General features: G+C 43.4%; 1 protein-coding gene across 1 annotated transcript; it reads right to left on the bottom strand.

The window, feature by feature from the left end:
• Positions 1-789: 789 nt before the first annotated feature.
• LOC115144035 (poly [ADP-ribose] polymerase tankyrase-2-like) lies at positions 790-16,252 on the bottom strand. The gene is made up of 25 exons (XM_029684655.2): positions 15,480-16,252; positions 14,815-15,039; positions 14,460-14,555; positions 14,216-14,252; positions 14,034-14,109; positions 13,747-13,841; positions 13,550-13,616; positions 13,199-13,385; positions 12,887-13,008; positions 12,623-12,714; positions 12,384-12,462; positions 11,401-11,572; positions 11,195-11,274; positions 10,912-11,057; positions 10,586-10,751; positions 10,126-10,345; positions 6,855-6,964; positions 4,502-4,846; positions 4,197-4,317; positions 3,870-3,967; positions 3,688-3,762; positions 2,947-3,052; positions 2,568-2,754; positions 2,162-2,318; positions 790-1,939 (listed from the first exon to the last, which is right to left on the bottom strand). Exons 1-25 carry the CDS (start codon positions 15,763-15,765, stop codon positions 1,877-1,879), a joined length of 3,408 nt encoding a protein of 1,135 aa, XP_029540515.1. The 5' UTR covers positions 15,766-16,252; the 3' UTR covers positions 790-1,876.
• Between the last annotated feature and the right edge of the window lie 1,772 nt (positions 16,253-18,024).

Raw genomic sequence — 18,024 nt, forward strand, 5'->3', positions numbered from 1 at the left:
ACTTTTCTTTAAAAACAAGGACATTTCTAAGTGACCCCAAACTTTTGAACGGTAGGGTATATACTGGTTGACCTCCACATTAGGAACGTACTGACTTCACTAGCTTCTGTGTTATGAGAAGATGGGCGTGTCAATTTCGCCCCTGCTCTCCACTGCCTGGCTAAAAGGTGAGCCACCTTCTTGTCAATGGTTATCCCAAGTTGAACTCATCTCAGTTCAGGTCTGACAAAAGGTTCAACTACATTAAACTGTAACAAGCCCGTCAAAACATCTTGAACTGAAGAGTGCCATTATCGGACACTCAACATCTCATGAAAGCAATGCGGCAGGAAAGCAGTAGCCTAGGTAGAGAGGAAGACTGTATGTATAATGTCCATACTAGCCTACTAAATAGTGTGCAAAAAAACAAAGTTTATAGTAGGCTGTGACATTTCGAAAATAGTACTTCTAAAGCGTGATTGCGGTGACTCCTGCCATTCGTTCATTTTGGTACAGCGCGTCAATTTATCTGATTATCAGCGGTTGTCAAACTTGAGTCGTAAAAGACCAGTGAATTCTACGTCGAAATGAGTATGAAATTAAGTAGTTTAAGTATGTAGTATGCTCATATGGCTAATCGTACACTATCTTGGGAGACATCATACTGACAAGTGAAAAATGTGTAATTAACAATGATAGTTATTCCACTACCTACAAAAACAGACAACGCAAGGTTTGGTCCATAAGTAATTACATGCAACTACAATTTTTGTTTTTTACAGTAGACTACAAACAATTTACAACCAAGGATTCACAAATAGCTCATTTATTTTGATGTGGCTGTTTTGTGTGGAGATTATTCCCACCCAGATCCAGCCACGATGCATCCAATTAGCACTAAGCAAGCACTGTTCAAACATGACGTACAACTCTTAACGAGAGTTAATCAGACAGGAATATCATGCAAAAGGAACAAAGTGCTGCGAGAACATCACGCAACCACAGCATATTAGTGTAAATTAACTTCACATGATTTCAAATGACAGACACGGTTCTCACAGCGCATCCAAACACTGACCGAGGGAAATTGACAAACTACATGTTTTGTTTTCTCTGCGTAGTCTCGTCACCCTTGTGTGTTGTGTAAAACAAACAGCTTTCAAAGCAAAACAGACTTCGTGGAGGGGCAATTTATGACAATTTAGGAGTCCTCAAATTTGAAGACTTTGCTGCGGCCACCATTACTGAATGAAAGGACACTGATCCTGATCTTTTAGTCACTATGTAGACAAAACAATACACCTTCTAACAGGATAATGATCTGAAATTGTGTCCTGATTTACAATACTGGATAAATAAGTCATTAGGTAATAGGCACCAATGGAAGAAAACAGACTGAAACAGGGAGTGACCACCTAGGCTTGTCCAATAAACATTAATTTTCCATTCCACAACTTTTGAAACATTTTTGCTACGATGTGCCCTAATAAATATGACCCAGACATCCCCACAAGGCAGACTTTGAAAACACTGATTTTGACTGCTGGTTGATGGAATACATATTCTATAGGTCATTCATTTACAATAACTTGGGCATAAAAATGTAAATAAATTAACACGCTAGTACAAATAAATAGATACACAATGTCTCCAGAAAAGAACTACTATAACACAGAAGTTTTTTTGAATTACAGTTAGACATTAGCCAGTTGTAGTTTTCCTGCACAGCATTTGTTAGAATGGCTACAGATGGAAATGCTTCAAATGGAGGAAAAAGTAAATACATCTGTTTGTGCATGCATTTAGTAAAGCTGTTGCTGCCCTGAACATAACAGAAACAGGCTGAGATGTTCTTCTGTACAATTAACTTGTGGTTCTTCCTTCCTCCGTTCCACTTCTATCCATCCACAGAGGCATCGGGCTTTAATATCTGATAGCTGATCAAATACTCTGGATAGGCCTAGAGTAAATGACACAGGTGTCAGATCAAGTCCATTTGAACAGCTTGGTTGTCCTAAGGGCATGCTACCATACAATTAACACAATTAGATCCAAGAGGAGCAGTATTACAAATGTAATGTAAGGCTGATAACAAAGAATGACAATCCTGTGACTTCAGTAGTTAGTGTCAAAATGAAAGTCACACACTAATGCAATATGCCAAAGGCACTAGTTACCGTACCTGCTCTCCTCTGTAGATGACATATTCTGCCAGTGACAGTCCGTTGACACTGGGCCTCCCTGTGACAGAGTGGTGTCCTGGAGGGGAGTGGGCCATCTTCATGGCACTGAACTGCAGGAAGGACTTGCCCAGGGTCACCCTACAGAACAGCAGGTGCCTGAAGACCCATAGAACCCATCACAGACAATCAGACATCACGCCACATGTGATGCCAGGAAGGAACCTCCATTCAATCAATCCACTTGACACATTTGAGCCATTCTTTCTTAACGTTGTGAAACTCTCATTGGAGTGTTATTAGCGCACAGCTATGGCTTGGTTCAGATGTACTGTGGTGACTAAGACCTCAGCTTTGATATGGTTTACTGTGGTAGAGAAACAACAAAGGACTGGATGGCTGGTTTACCGTTGGCACACGTAGCAGGACCGGTCTTTGTGCAGAGGGCAGCCTGTACCGCCTCCTATCCCGTAGACGTACTGGTTACTCTTAGACGAGTTCTCAGCAAAGTAGATGCCTGCGCCGAACATGCCGCCTTTGTAAGCATGCCTCTCATCAAAACCCTTGTGGAGGATGGCGTTGACAAACGGCGAACCTGTTGGGTCAAGAGCGGCATGAATGCTGGACTGAGCACTTGTAAATAGGATTTCTGAGTGTCTAAAACACTTAAGCACGCAAAAAAAGATCAACCACGAACACAACATGACCCAAGTGGTTTCTGGAGTGTCACGGGTGATGGGTTCTCATTGGAATGTGGGCGGTGCTATTCTGTATATTATTCTCTTACCGTGAAACAACATCCGTTCATTGGAGTGATTGTGATTCTCCTCGGAGACCTCCTTCCTTCGATGGGTGTACCTCTCCCAAAGCTTCTTGTTGCACACTTTCTGGATCTGCAGATCAAGAGGGGAAAATAGTGAATTAACAATACCTTTCTCTCAAAGCAGGGATAAGAGAATACATCCCCATAATGGTTAATAAAGTTGTTATAACATCATCTGAATGTGCAGTTGAATAATGACTTCCATTAACTAGATTAAACTGGACGTGCTACCTGTCCCAGACCTGCTGTTTTCAACTCTCGAGAGACAGCAGGAGCGGTAGAGATACTCCTAATGATCGGCTATGAAAAGCCAACTGACATTTACTCCTGAGGTGCTGACTTGCTGCACCCTTGACAACTACTGTGATTATTATTATTTGACCCTGCTGGTCATCTATGAACATTTGAACATCTTGGCCATGTTCTGTTACAATCTCCACCCGGCACCGCCAGAAGAGGACTGGCCACCCCTCATAGCCTGGTTCCTCTCTAGGTTTCTTCCTAGGTTTTGGCCTTTCTAGGGAGTTTTTCCTAGCCACCGTGCTTCTACACCTGCATTGCTTGCTGATTGGGGTTTTAGGCTGGGTTTCTGTACACCTCTTTGAGATATCAGCTGATGTAAGAAGGGCTAAATAAATACATTTGATTTGACAGAATAGAACAGAGCTTGCCTTCCTAATGTGGATAGAAACCAGCCAACTGTACCTTAACAATGTTGTATCTGTTGAAAACCCCTCCAGCAAGCCCTCCATCTCTGTGCCCTCTGATCGTACTCTGCAACTGTTCAAAAACAAGACTCAAAATTTGAGTCAACATTTTCTAATTTACAACAAGATACGATCAATACGATGTAAGAGTTTGATAGCGAGTCATCTTGTTGGTTGTACCTCCTCCTCCACCAATTGAAACTCCTTGTCGTCCGACGCCAGATCTATTAGTATGGTCCCACTGTTCGTCGTGTTCAACGCAAGGTACGGGTTCAAACCTGCATCACAGGAACGTGAACTTCTTTTTACCATTGCAGTAGTTCAAAACTTCACTCAGGATGTGAACTTCAATCGAAGCACACTGCCCTTTCATACATGAAGATCAAGTAAAAATCTAAATCTTTGATGGTTGCATTCACTAACAGCCCTTGGAAAACACTTTAACATACATTTGAAGTGAACCTGCGTTATGGACAACAGCATGGGTCCTGTAGTGTGTAAACGTACTTTGAGGTCCGCTAGTGAGTCTCTCTACTCCTTTGATAATCTTGTGTCTGTGTCCGTAGGCATTGATACCGATCTCTTTCAGCTCCTTGTGTCCCATCTCTACCAGGACATCCAGTGTGATCTTCAAAAAGAGAAAACGGTGAACTTTAAAATAATGCCAGATCTCACCTTCAGCATCTTAAGTAATGCTTCATAGGCCTATTGTGGAACATCCGATGCTGAAGACATCCTTGACGCTTTTTATATAAAAGAGGTTTATCTAAGTTATCAGACTTAAGCGAGCTGCGTTTTGGGGTTCATCTTACCTGCTCTCTTTCAAAGATCTCTAGTAGGTGTTCCAGTCCAAAGTCGTTGAGGAACTGTCCGATACTCAGATCCACACCTGGACCCTCCTTCTTGTCCGTGCCCACAGCCCCAGAGGGCCCCAGGAGAGCGGGTAGCTCAGGGAAGGCAGTGCAGGTGGAGGCAGTGGCCTGATTGTCCAGACTGTTGCTGGAGGCCAAGGTGGACAGGGGTGTGGAGCTGGCTGAGAGGCTGGGGGGGACCACCACCCCTACAGGGGCAGACATACGGATTACCTGGGGTTTATAGCAACCGGGCAGGGCTGAAGGTGGCATGGCCGCTGTCAACAAGGCACGAACATCGTCCACCTGTAGAAAGAAAAGATAGAAAGGAGAAAGAGGCATTGTCCCTAATTTACCAAGTCGTGGAGGAGAAATGAAGAATGACACAAAATATTGACGACTCAATCACAGTACAACCATGCAAAGGAACACGATTAGACTGCATTAGCGATCGTTGCCAACACATCAATAACCCATAGAAAGTATGAATAAGGCTACATGCTCCTATGTGAGCAAACCCTTGACATGCATATAGTACATTCAAGTTATTTAGCAATGTGTGATGAGAGAGAGAACTTTCCAGGGATTTCATTGCCAGAGACAGAGACAGGTCCTCTCTTCTATTTAGAAAGAGGTCATGTCACCCAGTAGTTGCTGGTGAAGGTCAGGCCATGTGAGAGTGTAGAAACGAGCATTGAGAGACATTGAATCTCCTCAACAACAGCGAAACTCTGGAAAGAATACCAAACAAGACTATGTAGGTGATGTTTAACATACTGTTAACACGAATCACAAGCACAATATACGATGTCAGGGTGTTGTTGTGATTTGAGGGATTTCATGTATCCAAGAGCAGTAGACATGACAAACAGGTGAGTGTGGTGGCTGTGAGGATGACAGATTATGCTACCCCTTCCCACACAATCCCGTGTTGGGGAGAGGTTGTCAGCTCAGAGACAGGATAGCAAGTGTGTGTGGACGGATACCGTGACGAGGTCCAGCGGTGATTGGCCTTCCTGGTTGCGGAGGGCGGGGTCGGCCCCGTGAGCCAATAGCAGGGCACACAGCTGGGTCCTCCCTTTCTGCGCTGCCTCGTGCAGTGGAGTGAACGCCCACTTATCTGTGGCGTTCACGCATGCGTCGTACTTGATGAGCAAAGCAGCCACATCCACATGCTGCAAATGAGAACACATTGGACTCCACTTGGCTCTTGGTTCGTGTCTTGTAACTTTCTCTCGTTCTTTTGGTCAACTTGCATCTCAGACTCAGATATAGGACTTCTACTAGGCAAGACCTCTACTAGTTAATTCACCCTTTCTCTTCTAAAATCTAGGTTGAGGTGGTAACCCAACCAACACAGGTTTAAGAAACAAAGCAAACAAAAGGGTGAGAAACATCTATAGGGAGAGAAAGGGTTACGAATATTGGTTTAAAGAAAAATCGCAAAACACTATATTAAACAAACAAGATGACACCATTTTCTTGTCTTTTTATTTACGGAAAACCAGGGGCACACTCCAACACTCAGGCATATTGTTTAGTGAGTCCGCCAGATCAGAGGCAGTAGGTGAATTGGACCATTTTCCTGTCACGCTAGCCATTCAAAATGTAGCGAGTACTTTTGAGTGTCATGGGAAATCTATTAAAAGTACATTATTTTCTCCAGGAATGTAGTGAAGTAAAAGTAGCATTTGTCAAAAAATATCAATAGTAAACCAAAGTACAGATACCCCCAAAAACGACTTAAGTAGTACTTTAAAGCATTTACACCACTGCTTATTTGAGATGATCCAATCTGTGTGTGTAGTTAGAGCAAGCACCAGGCGGGTCGGGGAGGACTGTGGTGTGATGAGCTCCTCGTTTCTCAAGGCACTGCCTTTTGTTTCCAACAGTGTTTTGTGTCATAGAGACATGAGTGCTAATCATTTGGCCAACATACATACTTCACCCCTCATCACTGAAACCAATTCATGCTTACATTTTTTTTTTAAAGGAGCTTGTTGTAAAGGCCGCAGAAGATGCCAATTTGTATTCAAAGGTGTGCTTAATCTCTGAAACCAATTCCTGGTTACATTTTTAAAGAAGCCTTTGACAAGGATCTTGGTGAGTGTTTGGTGTGCCGAGTACGAGGCACTGACTCTTTCAACAACCACAGAAAAACCTAGGCACATCAATCAAGTCTCTAGATATCCTGTTTACTTTTGGTGTCTCTGAGAAAATCATACCGTACAGGTTGTAGGAAGACTCAATGGACACCTTTAGAGTGTGATTGTGCTGTGAGTGTGTACAGTAGATTAGGGTAACTGGGACTCACCCCGTAGGAGGCAGCGTTGTGCAGGGGGATGAGCCCTCCCTTGTCCTGGGAGTTGACCTCTGCTCCATGCTGAAGCAGGTACTCTGCTACCTCCAGGTTGTTGTAGCCAGCTGACACAATAGACACATAATTAGTTTAATCAGAAACGGCAATGATCTGAAAATGCTATTCTCCGAAAATCCGTAGTCCCGTCCTGATGGGCTGCCGGCTTTTCAGGCGTTAATGATAAGTTAGTTGAATCAATCAAATTCAGGGGAGAAGACCAGACTTTAAATGCAACATTTAAACTAATTGCCTTGAACACAGCTCCCTAGTAACGGAACAAGCACCAGCTGCCAAACAGCCTCCATTCCCGTTGGCAACACTATGGCTGCGGTCCAAACACTTAAAAGACACACCCTATCCCCTCAGCCCTCAAATTAAGTGGACACTTCTGATGACGTATTGTGATATCTGACGAGTATACACTTGCAGGGCAAGGAGCGAGGGAGGAAGGAATTCTTTTTTTTAAATGGACCACCCTTGGCCGGAAATTTGTCACTCGTTCGTCCCGCGATGATTGTGTTTCCAGCCACCGGTAGCTTGTGGGTGCTGGATATGTGCTACAGTCAATTATGAGTGCATGTCTACTTATATTAAATATATCATTATTAATATACGCCTACTGTATGATAGCTAGCAAATTAATTTGCGAACTAACATTAGCCTGCTTAGCTGGAACTTCTGAATAACTTACAGTTGAAGTCGGAAGTTTACATACACCTTCGTCAAATACATTCACAATTCCTGACATTGAAATCCTAGTAAAAATTCCCTGTCTTAGGTCAGTTAGGATCATCACTTTATTTTAAGAATTAAAATAAATTGTTTAACTTGGGTCAAACATTTCGGGTAGCCTTCTACAAGCGTCCCACAATATTTTGGGTGAATTTTGGCGAATTTTGGTGTAACTGAGTCAGGTTTGTAGGCCTCCTTGCTTGCACACGCTTTTTCAGTTCTCCCCACAAATTTTCTATATGATTGAGGTCAGGGCTTTGTGATGGCCACTCCAATACCTTGCATTTGTTATCCTTAAGCCATTTTGCCACAACTTTGGAAGTATGCTTGGGGTCATTGTCCATTTGGAAGACCCATTTGCGACCAAGCTTTAACTTCCTGACTGATGTCTTGAGATGTTGCTTCAATATATCCACATCATTTTCCTCCTTCATGATGCCAGCTATTTAGTGAAGTGCACCAGTCCCTCCTGCAGCAAAGCACCCCCACAACATGACGCTGCCACCCCTATGCTTCACGGTTGGGATGGTGTTCTTCGGCTTGCAAGCTTCCCCCTTTTTCCTCCAAACATAACGATGGTCATTATGGCCAAACCAGGGGACATTTCTCCAAAAAGTACGATCTTTGTCCCCATGTGCAGTTGCAAATCGTAGTCTGGCTTTTTTATGGCAGTTTTGGAGCAGTGGCTACTTCCCTGCTGAGTGGCCTTTCAGGTTATATGGATATAGGACTTGTTTTACTGTGGATATAGATACCTTTGTACCTGTTTCCTCCAGCATCTTCACAAGGTCCTTTGCTGTTGTTCTGGGATTGATTTGCACTTTTCTCACCAAAGTACGTTCATCTCTAGGAGACAGAACGCGTCTCCTTCCTGAGCGGTATGATGGCTGCATGGTCCCATGGTGTTTATACTTGCTTATACTTGCGTGCTATTGTTTGTACAGATGAACGTGGTACCTTCAGGCGTTTGGAAATTGATCCCAATGATGAACCATACGTGTGGAGGTCAACAATTTATTTTCTGAGGTCTTGGCCGATTTCTTTTGATTTTCCCATGATGTCAAGCAAAGAGGCACCGAGTTTGAAGGTAGGCCTTGAAATAAATCCACAGGTACACCTCCAATTGATTCAAATTATGTCAATTAGCCTATCAGAAGCTTCTAAAGCCATGGAATTTTCCAAGCTCTTCTGAGCAACTGGAATTACAGTGAATTATAAGTGAAATAATCTGTCTGTAAACAATTGTTGGAAAAATGACTTGTGTCATGCACAAAGTAGATGTCCTAACCGACTTGCCAAAACTATAGTTTGTTAACAAGAAATGTGTGGAGTGGTTGAAAAACGAGTTTTAATGATTCCAACCTAAGTGTTCGTATACTTCCGTCTCCAACTGTATTTGCATTTGTTTTTACTTACGCTTGTATGTTGACTTGTCCATTGATGTTGTTTTTACGTTTTCGCCGTCTTTTCTTAGCGGACGTACAATCGTCGCAAATCGAGGGTGTGTCTTTTAAGGCTGCGGTTCAAACACTTAAAAGACACACCCTTGTCCTTGCCTTATGCCCTTGGGGGAATCTCCGTCGCCATCTTGGAGGGCGGTCCAAATGATTAGCCAAGTAAGTTAAGTTTGCAACGTAAGCCCCACCTCCCTCGTTTTTAGTCGGCTTTCCGAGTGTACAATTATGTTCACTCCAAGGCCTGAAACTCCCCATAATTCAATTTGCGGCGATTGTACATCTGCTAAGAAAAGTCAGCGAAAACTTAAAAACAACATCAATGGAGTAGTCAACATATAAGTAAGTTAGGGAAGTTAAAATGAATGCAAATAAGTTAGAAATTGTGCTACTAATACACATGACGGCACAAACACGTCTCGTAAAATTGTTTTTGTTTGGTTATCTTTTGGTAATTGTAGAAATAAAACATTTTACTTCTTCAGAAGTTCCAGTTAGGCAGGCTAACACTAGTTAGATAATTAATTTGCTAGCTATCATACAATAGGTGTATGTTAAAAAGTATATATTTAATATAAGTAGACATGCACTCATAATTGACTGTAGCACATATAAAGCACCCACAAGCTACCGGTGGCTGAAAACACAATCATCTCGGGATGAACGAGTGTAGAATTTCCTGCCAAGGGTGGTCGATTTAAAAATCATTCCTTCCTACCTCGCCCCTTGCCCTGCAAGTGGGCGAGGGAAGAACAACAGCCCAACTTCCACGGCCGATGAGGTCAACCTGGGACTCCAAGCCAAACTCTACCGAGTCCACCCCCTTGGATCCTTCATCTGCAGCCCTCGGCTTCACCCGGTCCATTCCCAAAAACCCCCCCGAATCCTCATTCTCACATCCATTACATTTCTCAATAAACATTCTAAACCCTTAAACTTGTGAATGTTGGGTTGGAACAACGGCTTGTACACACTGAAGCTCTCAATGACTAGGGTTCAAGATCACTGTCCTTACAGAAAGCTCCAGCGCACTGACTGACCTGCCAGGTGCAGCAGTGTAGAGTGCCGTCCATGTGCGTCTCTACAGTTAACATTATCGGGGCTGCAGAGCTTCTCGATCCGGGCCAGACAGCCCTTCTTGGCTGCGTCCAGCAGGGCAGCGTCTCCTCTTAGCAGGTCCTGCATGTCAGTGTCCCCATCCTTCACCAGGTCCAGTGGAGTGCTCCCATCTCGGTTCTTCTTGGTCGGGTCTGCACCATGCTGGGAGGGGAGTGATAGGGGTGTGTGTTTAGATCATCTGTGCCAGAACCGGAAGGCACTATAGTATGTGTTCTACTGCACAGGATTAGGATGTGTCTGGTCTCTCGAAATTCAAACGCAAATTGTTTTCAGGGTAAGTGATGACTCTAAATCATTCAAATCCGAGTGGCACTGTAGATGGTCCAACACAGTTGAAAATAAACTAGCACTAATCTGTAAGAGGGAAACAAACTCCTTTACCTGCAGCAGCAGTTTGCAGATCTCGTATTTTCCTTTGGCGGCGGCCTCGTGCAGAGGGGTAAACTTCCACAGGTCAGCTATGTTGACCAGAGCCCCGTGGATGACCAGCAATTCAGCCACCTCATAGTGACCATAGGAGCAGGCATTGTGTAGGGGGAACAGGCCACTGCAGGAGACAGAGCGAGAGAGAGAGACGGACACACATTACCCTTCTGAGCGACGAGTCTGACACAGGCCCATTGGAGAATAGGTAGAGCCTTGCGTTTTTCCTGACCAAATCACCTGACCGGGAAAAGCTCCTGGCCTAAGTCAGGACCTGTGCTCACCCTTTGTCTTTGGCATGGACGTCAGCCCCATGCAGTAGAAGGTACTCCACCACAGACACACGGTTATACCCCGCCGCAAAGTGGAGCGGGGTGGATTGACGGCCCTCTACATCCCTACAGTTCACATTCTGCATGGTACACAGCTTCTGCAAACATAAATACAGCAGACACGTTACCACGAAGACTACTGTTACCATTTGAAATCAATCATTTGTAACATGAGTATTATGACAATAGGGCATTGGTTGGTCAGATTATGCCAAAATGTTTTGGAGATAGTTACTTCAACAATCTCCAAATCTCCAGACTTGGAGGCTTCTAGCAACTGCCAGTCCACATCAGAGTTTCCAATCAGAGTTCCCTCTGAAAGACATACATAAGACATTTATTGACACTTGAAACGGGAGCAAATATTTCCACCCAGAATGATCATCCCAAACCAGGTTCCTGTCTGTTCGTGTAACATACTCCTAGCTGTTTCCAGCCTACCATGCAGTATCTCCTGCACCCTCTCATTGCCCATTTGGGATGGAGAGAAACCCCGTAGAGACATGACGAGGGGGTCGCAGCCTGATTTCAGCAGCAGACGGCAGGTCTGGAGGTGGCCACAGTGGGCCGCACGGTGCAGAGCTGTCTGGCCCAGGTTGTCCAGAGCATTGACCTATAGGGAGATAATAGTAATTCATTTATTTTATAGGGACAGACACAATCAAATATTGACACTTCGTATTATCAAGAATCACATGCATTGCACCGAGGGCTCTAAAGTGTGACCATTTTGGTTGCATATGCTCCTAGATATTTCCTGTATCGACCTGACATTTTAATTTGGGAGCACCAGTGAGACCAGGAGAAGAAGAAAAATTGCCCAGATAAAAACGGTTGTAAAAGATAGGCTTCCGCTGTGCAGTTGTTTCTGAGTGCCTGACCAAAAAGTGACTTTTTAGGGCCTGTTCATAAACCATGTCACGGGTCGTTCCAAAACCACTCACAGGCATTTGTTTACACCTTGTTCAGTCATGTTACCTCATTAGCTAGCTAGCTAACAGCCAAGTATATTTAAACATTTGGAGGCACAGAAAGAAAGGACAAGGTATAGCTTCTTTCTTCTTTAGCATGAATGACTGAATGAATGATTAATCACTTGCTTAATTTCAATCAATACCAAAATATATTCCTAGATATTATTTTGTGCTCCTAACTCTAAAGTTGCGAGCACTAAGGATGCATTTAGAGCCCTGATGCTCCATTACCACACACACACACACACACACACACACACACACACACACACACACACACACACACACACACACACACACACACACACACACACACACACACACACACACACACACACACACACACACACGTACACACACACACTCGCTGAATCATCGGCCATTAAGCAAATACACATGTTGGCTTGACCTTTATACTATTAATAACACTATGATAACACCTGAACTTACCTTTGCCTCATGTTTCACCAACACCTCGATTATGTCGTTGTGTGACTTTTCAGAAGCCAGGTGCAAGGGAGTCAGGAAGCTTGGACAAATTACATCACAAACAAGTTAACGTGGTTGTAATCTCTTATCAGAGCATTCCGACTCATTTATATCTGTCATATCAACAACGGTAAGAGTAAAGTGACTGGTAATTGCTTGTGGGATAAGGGTCAATGACTGACACACTTTGCACTACTCACTCTTTAGTCTTCTCATTCACGTTGGCCCCTTTCCTCAGCAGTAACTCGCACACTTGTTTTCTCTTGGGATAGGGAGATGTCGCTGCACAGTGCTGTTAAAAACACATCTTAGATCTTAAAACACTGCTTAGATGAAAGGCAAGCACAGAGTAACCCAGAAATGTAAAACAATATATGGAATACTAGCACTGCAATTCATTGACTATATAATCTGCAGCAACACTATCTGCAGTACGTTGGCAACTCAGTAGTGAGGTGTCTTACCAGTGCGGTTTCATGCGTAAGGGGATGCTTGAAGGTCATGGTCTCCAGTGACATGTGCTTCTTTAGGCGGGGCAGGTCAGCTTCACGTGCTGCCTGGAGCAAGGCATGACCTCTGAACTCATCTGTCACAGACACAAGAGGTCAGAGTGGTTCAGCTATTGCATAGGGAGAACAGGACTCATTATAAAGGTGTTGCCCCTTGCCTAAAATAATTTGTTTCATTCAGAGTATTGTAGGCGACCTCCAAGCAAAAAAACAAGGTTCATAAAGAATAGGAACAATGAAAAAGAGGGATCAATATACACGGCTTACAGGCCAGGCGTTCTTTGAGCTGCGAAGTGGGAGACAGGTCAATGGCGCTCTGGTTGTGGCAGTTTAGGAAAGTGGGGTCGGCTCCGTAGCTGACGAGCAGGGAGCACACGTCCACCCTATTCTTAGAGGCGGCTTCGTGCAGGGGGGTGAACTGCCACAGGTCCATGGCATTCACACAGGCGCCGTGCTGCATTACCAAGGGAGGAGCGATGGCGAGACAGGGGTCAAACAAGACTTGTACAATGACCATTTGAATGTTCAATGGGCCTCCGGGTTAAGAAATGTACATTTTATATACAGTGACACAAAAATACATAAGCTACATACAGGAAGAATGTGTTTCAGACAAACCTTTACTAAAATCTCAGTGACGTCGTAATGTCCATAGGAACAGGAGTTATGAAGGGGCACCAGATCACTGAAACGTCAGAGAGAGTCATCCATCAGAGAACTTGCTGGCACAGTATTGGAAAGACACACAATGTCTTCCCTGCAGCATACGATACTGATTCAACGAGGGTGACTCAAGGACAGAGACCAAGTCGTACCCTTTGTCTTTAGCATGGACGTCAGCCCCGTGCTTTAACAGCAGCTGCACTGTCTTCACACGGTTGTAGCCAGCAGCCAGATGCAGAGGGGAGGACTGAAAGATACACCACAAAGGACCATTTCAAATGGATTTGTTTGTTTGTCCAGACTGACACACTCTTTGTTAGTAACATGTTTTGGACACGACTATCTGTCTTTTTACCTCATTTTAGTGCATTTGGAATTTTAGAGAGGCGATGAAAAATGTTGTCTGTTCTTGAATAGTTTAGGAGAACACGTGAATTACCTTCCGACCGTCACTGGCATGACAGTTCACATTCAATGGTGTTAGCAGGGCCATCAACTTGTCTTCATTCCCACTCCTATGAAAGCATCACATGTATTAGAACATGTAGAGCACAATAATGGTCACAGTTGATTGCAAGGCATCTGAATGGTGGCCATTTAAAAATCTGAGATATACTCCACCTTGCACTTTCTAGCAGGTCATCTTTTCTATATTCACCTGTGATTAGGAAAGTGTGGAAACATATTAGCCCATGTATTCCAAGAAAACTCTTATTCTTCACCGTTTTGATTCATTCAACTGCGTGTTCTGTCACTCTTGGTTCCCAGAGGAACAGTTTCAGTCTGTTCCCATGCCCAAAATAGATGCAATCATGCAATTCAGTGCTTCTAAAGTGCTTGTGAGGAACATGTTCCTCCCACTCACCGGTCAGCACTGCTTTAGTGGACTCCTCAGCCAGGTCCAGCGCTGTCCTCCCATCTGTGTTACGAATCATTGGCTCGGCTCCGTGTTGCAGGAGCACTACAACACCAAATTCACCCATATCAGCATTTACAATATATCAACAAATAGCTTATGTTCTACACCAACTATATGGAGAGGGCACACCAAAGTTGCCATACTTGGCTTTTACAAAAGTGGTCCTGAAAGCACGTTACAGACGTATCTATGACGGATTGTTCTGGATACTCGAAGCCATAAGAGAACAGTCACTGTGCTTAAACAATGCATATTTCCCCAAAGGGGACAGCCTCACAGGGAGGCCAGAATCCAACTGTACCTATGCAGACGTCGCTCTTCCCCTTTATGGCGGCCTCGTGGAGGGGTGTGTAACTCCAGTTGTCCCTGGAGTTGGCATCGGCCCCATGGTGCAGGAGCAGGTTGACCACCTCAGAATGGCCGAAGGAGCAGGCGTTGTGGAGTGATACGAGGCCTCCCTCATCACGGGCATGCACGTTGGCTCCGTTTTGTAGTAGGTAGTCCACCACATCCCTGCGGCCAAATCCTGAATAAGAGAGATGGTATGGATTTATAGATGCACCTGGTCTACAGAGAGGCATAAACATACCTACTTAGTGACTATGCATAAACATACCTACTTAGTTATTATGCATTTTTCCCTTCATTTTCTTAATTGGAAAATGACTGTTACTGCTTATTAATAAATGCATTGATACATCAATAGCAGGTGTAATATAAGATAATAAAATAGTAAATCCTCGAAATAAGTCCTTTATGAATAAACGTGATATTAGGGAATGTATTGTGGATGCACATTGTACAGCCTTTGTGTCTGGATTATTCTGTTACAATAAACTATTAACTGTACAGCGTGTCTTGTTACATTGTCTGCTATATTAGTTACTATATTTGTTACATTTGCAGTGTGGAACATTGTAGCGAGATGTTTCCTGCGCCTAGCAACATTGTGTCAACTGTTCTTACCAGCAGCGAAATGCAGCGGGGTGGATTTTCTGCCGGCGGTGTCTCTACTGTTTACATTCTCCGGTGTGACAAGCCTCCTCACGCGCTCCACATCTCCGTTTCTGCAGGCCTCGAAGATCTCCCTGTTCGGCTCGCCGGACCCGGGTGTATCTACTCCCGGGGAGACACCACCCAAGCCCATTACCCTTGAACACTGTCGGGTGGACATAAGTGGTGTGGTATTTTCGTAAATGTAGAGCTTGGAATTTGTGTTTGCAGACCCCCAAAACATTGCCACCGAGGCCATGAAAAAGGAAGAGTTTCTGCGAATTTATCGCATATCGTTACAAAACATGAAAATCGCGATGAATTCCGTGACATCGACAATAAATATGACTGTCAGAGTCAAATCCTTCCTGGCAACGAGAACATCAGTGCGCTGTCAAATAAGCATCCCATACCCAGTCCACATTAAAATCAGCCTGTAGGCTGCGGCTTGGAGCTTCTATCATGTTGCAGATACGTCATCTACCAAAATATCGATTCATACCGAACCCCATTATAATTGCACAAAGCAATTCATTAATTATGTAATGTTGAAAGCATCACAAAGGGTGGTTGTACGCCCCAAATAACAGGACTGCTATTCTGCTTGCAGCACTAACGATGACGTCACTTTCATATGGTAATGAGGAAACCTTCAAAATGAAATCCTGCATTTCAAAACATTGCAAAGTGGACAACTAATTCAAAATATATGACATTTTAATCAATGACGATTTTTTTGTGTGTGCTTATAAACAAATGCAAGAAGGAATTTATGGAGAATTAAAAATCAAATCAAAAGACCATATTGAAAAATATAATGTTCAGAGTGGTATGTTGACAATAGTGGATTTAAATTGAAAAAAGTATTATTTGTGCCAATGTAAAAGTGGGGTTGGGAGTACTCAGTGGGGTCTGTAGAATCTATTTTTGGTGTACTTTTATGGGGCACTAAATGATAAGGAGTGTTGCAGTTCTAATCACATTGGTAACCAGTTTATAATAGTAATAAGGCACCTCAGGGGTTTGTGGTATATGACCAATATACCATGGCTAAAGGCTGTATCCAGGCACTTCGCATTGCGTTGTGCGAAGAACAGCATTTAGCCGTGGTATTCTGGCCATATACCGCACCCCCTCATGCATTATTGCATAATTATACTATGGGATTTTTTTAATACTTGTTTCTGATTGGCTTGAAGGGCATTCTAGAGCGTGCATTACTTCCCTATAATGCACTGTATTTGCACGGCACAATTCAATGGATATAGTTCATTCTTACATGTTCTATGTTTGAGCTGCTTTCGAAAGCAAAAGTTGAATTGAAAACATTATTGGCATTGTTGAATTCGATTTTCATAAATGGCAAGCTAGGGCTGATGGTTTTGTTAGCTGTTTGTTTGGTTACCATGGCAACCACTGTAGCTATCTCGTAAACTTGCTATAGTTAGCTACTTCAGTGGATGTTGAACACATTTCTACATAAGAGATCAACGAGGGGCTATGAGTTCTATGGGAAATAATGAACGAGTGGAAGGTGGGGGACCCCACTCTCGTGGAGTGTACTGTAACTGACCTTTCAAGGAGCTGCATTATTTTCCAGAGAACACTGAGTTGATTATTCCTTTTATACCATTGCAATAACTTAATAACACATTTGCCACTAGAAATATGTTAATTTGCCGGTAGAAATGTGTACAATGGGTGGGTCTAATCTTGAATGCTAATTGATTAAAATAAAATTCCAGCCGATGTCTATTCCACAAGTTACCACCGGCTAAATCTATGACATTAAAATACCTATTTACTCTGTTACATCTGACTGCTATGGAGGAAAATTACAAACTTTGTTTCGCACATGCGCTGTATTGGCCTTAACCGTTACATTTCCACTCTCTGTTTCTCTCAATTAAGGAGAAAACAGTGTTTTCCCTCTTTTGTTTCTGAGTAACTTAGTCACATGGCCAAAAGACAAAGGGCCATCTGAGAGTGTCCTGTTTTTGGTCCATACTGTTCTTCTCCTATCTTTCAAGGACACAGCTGTGTAAAGATATGAAGAGAACAGAGGCTGGCTTGAGCAGCAGCGACAATTCTATTAGCAGAAAGGAGTATCAAAACTGGCGTTATCACTTGTTTGTGCGCTATCTTCCCACCATGATCTCACACACCTGCTAATCTGCCAAGTAGACAAAGGTTATAAAAGCTGAGACCCAACTCTTGTTCATTGGGCTCTTAACGCTGCACTTTGGACTGAATTGGTAACTGCTCCAGATTTGCAAATCTGACAATAAAAAGTTGCTGTTTTGAAGAATCTGCAGAATCTCTTCCTTTTGATTAGAATTCCTTTTGATTAAAACCTCCAGGTACTTAGTCAAACATGGATACTAAGTCATTCTTGCATATTATCATCCATTATAGGGGGAAAGGGGAGTTCCTGGAGAGACAGCAAGTTATCAGTATAACCTTCTTTAGTAGCATTGAACATGATAGCCTTGATGGCCTTACAACAAGAAAGCAAAAT

The sequence above is a fragment of the Oncorhynchus nerka genome, linkage group LG16 (assembly GCF_034236695.1).
Source record: "Oncorhynchus nerka isolate Pitt River linkage group LG16, Oner_Uvic_2.0, whole genome shotgun sequence".
Lineage (NCBI taxonomy): Eukaryota > Metazoa > Chordata > Actinopteri > Salmoniformes > Salmonidae > Oncorhynchus > Oncorhynchus nerka.

What these genes read in the sequence shown, in the direction of transcription:
- LOC115144035 (XM_029684655.2), bottom strand. Translation starts at nt 15,765, where the DNA reads ATGGCCTCGGTGGCAATGTTTTGGGGGTCTGCAAACACAAATTCCAAG. An exon ending in CCCGCTGCATTTCGCTGCTG is followed by an intron (nt 15,040 to 15,479) that starts GTAAGAACAGTT and finishes TCTCTTATTCAG; the next exon opens with GATTTGGCCGCAGGGATGTG. An exon ending in ACTCACTAGCGGACCTCAAA is followed by an intron (nt 3,968 to 4,196) that starts GTACGTTTACAC and finishes CCTGTGATGCAG; the next exon opens with GTTTGAACCCGTACCTTGCG.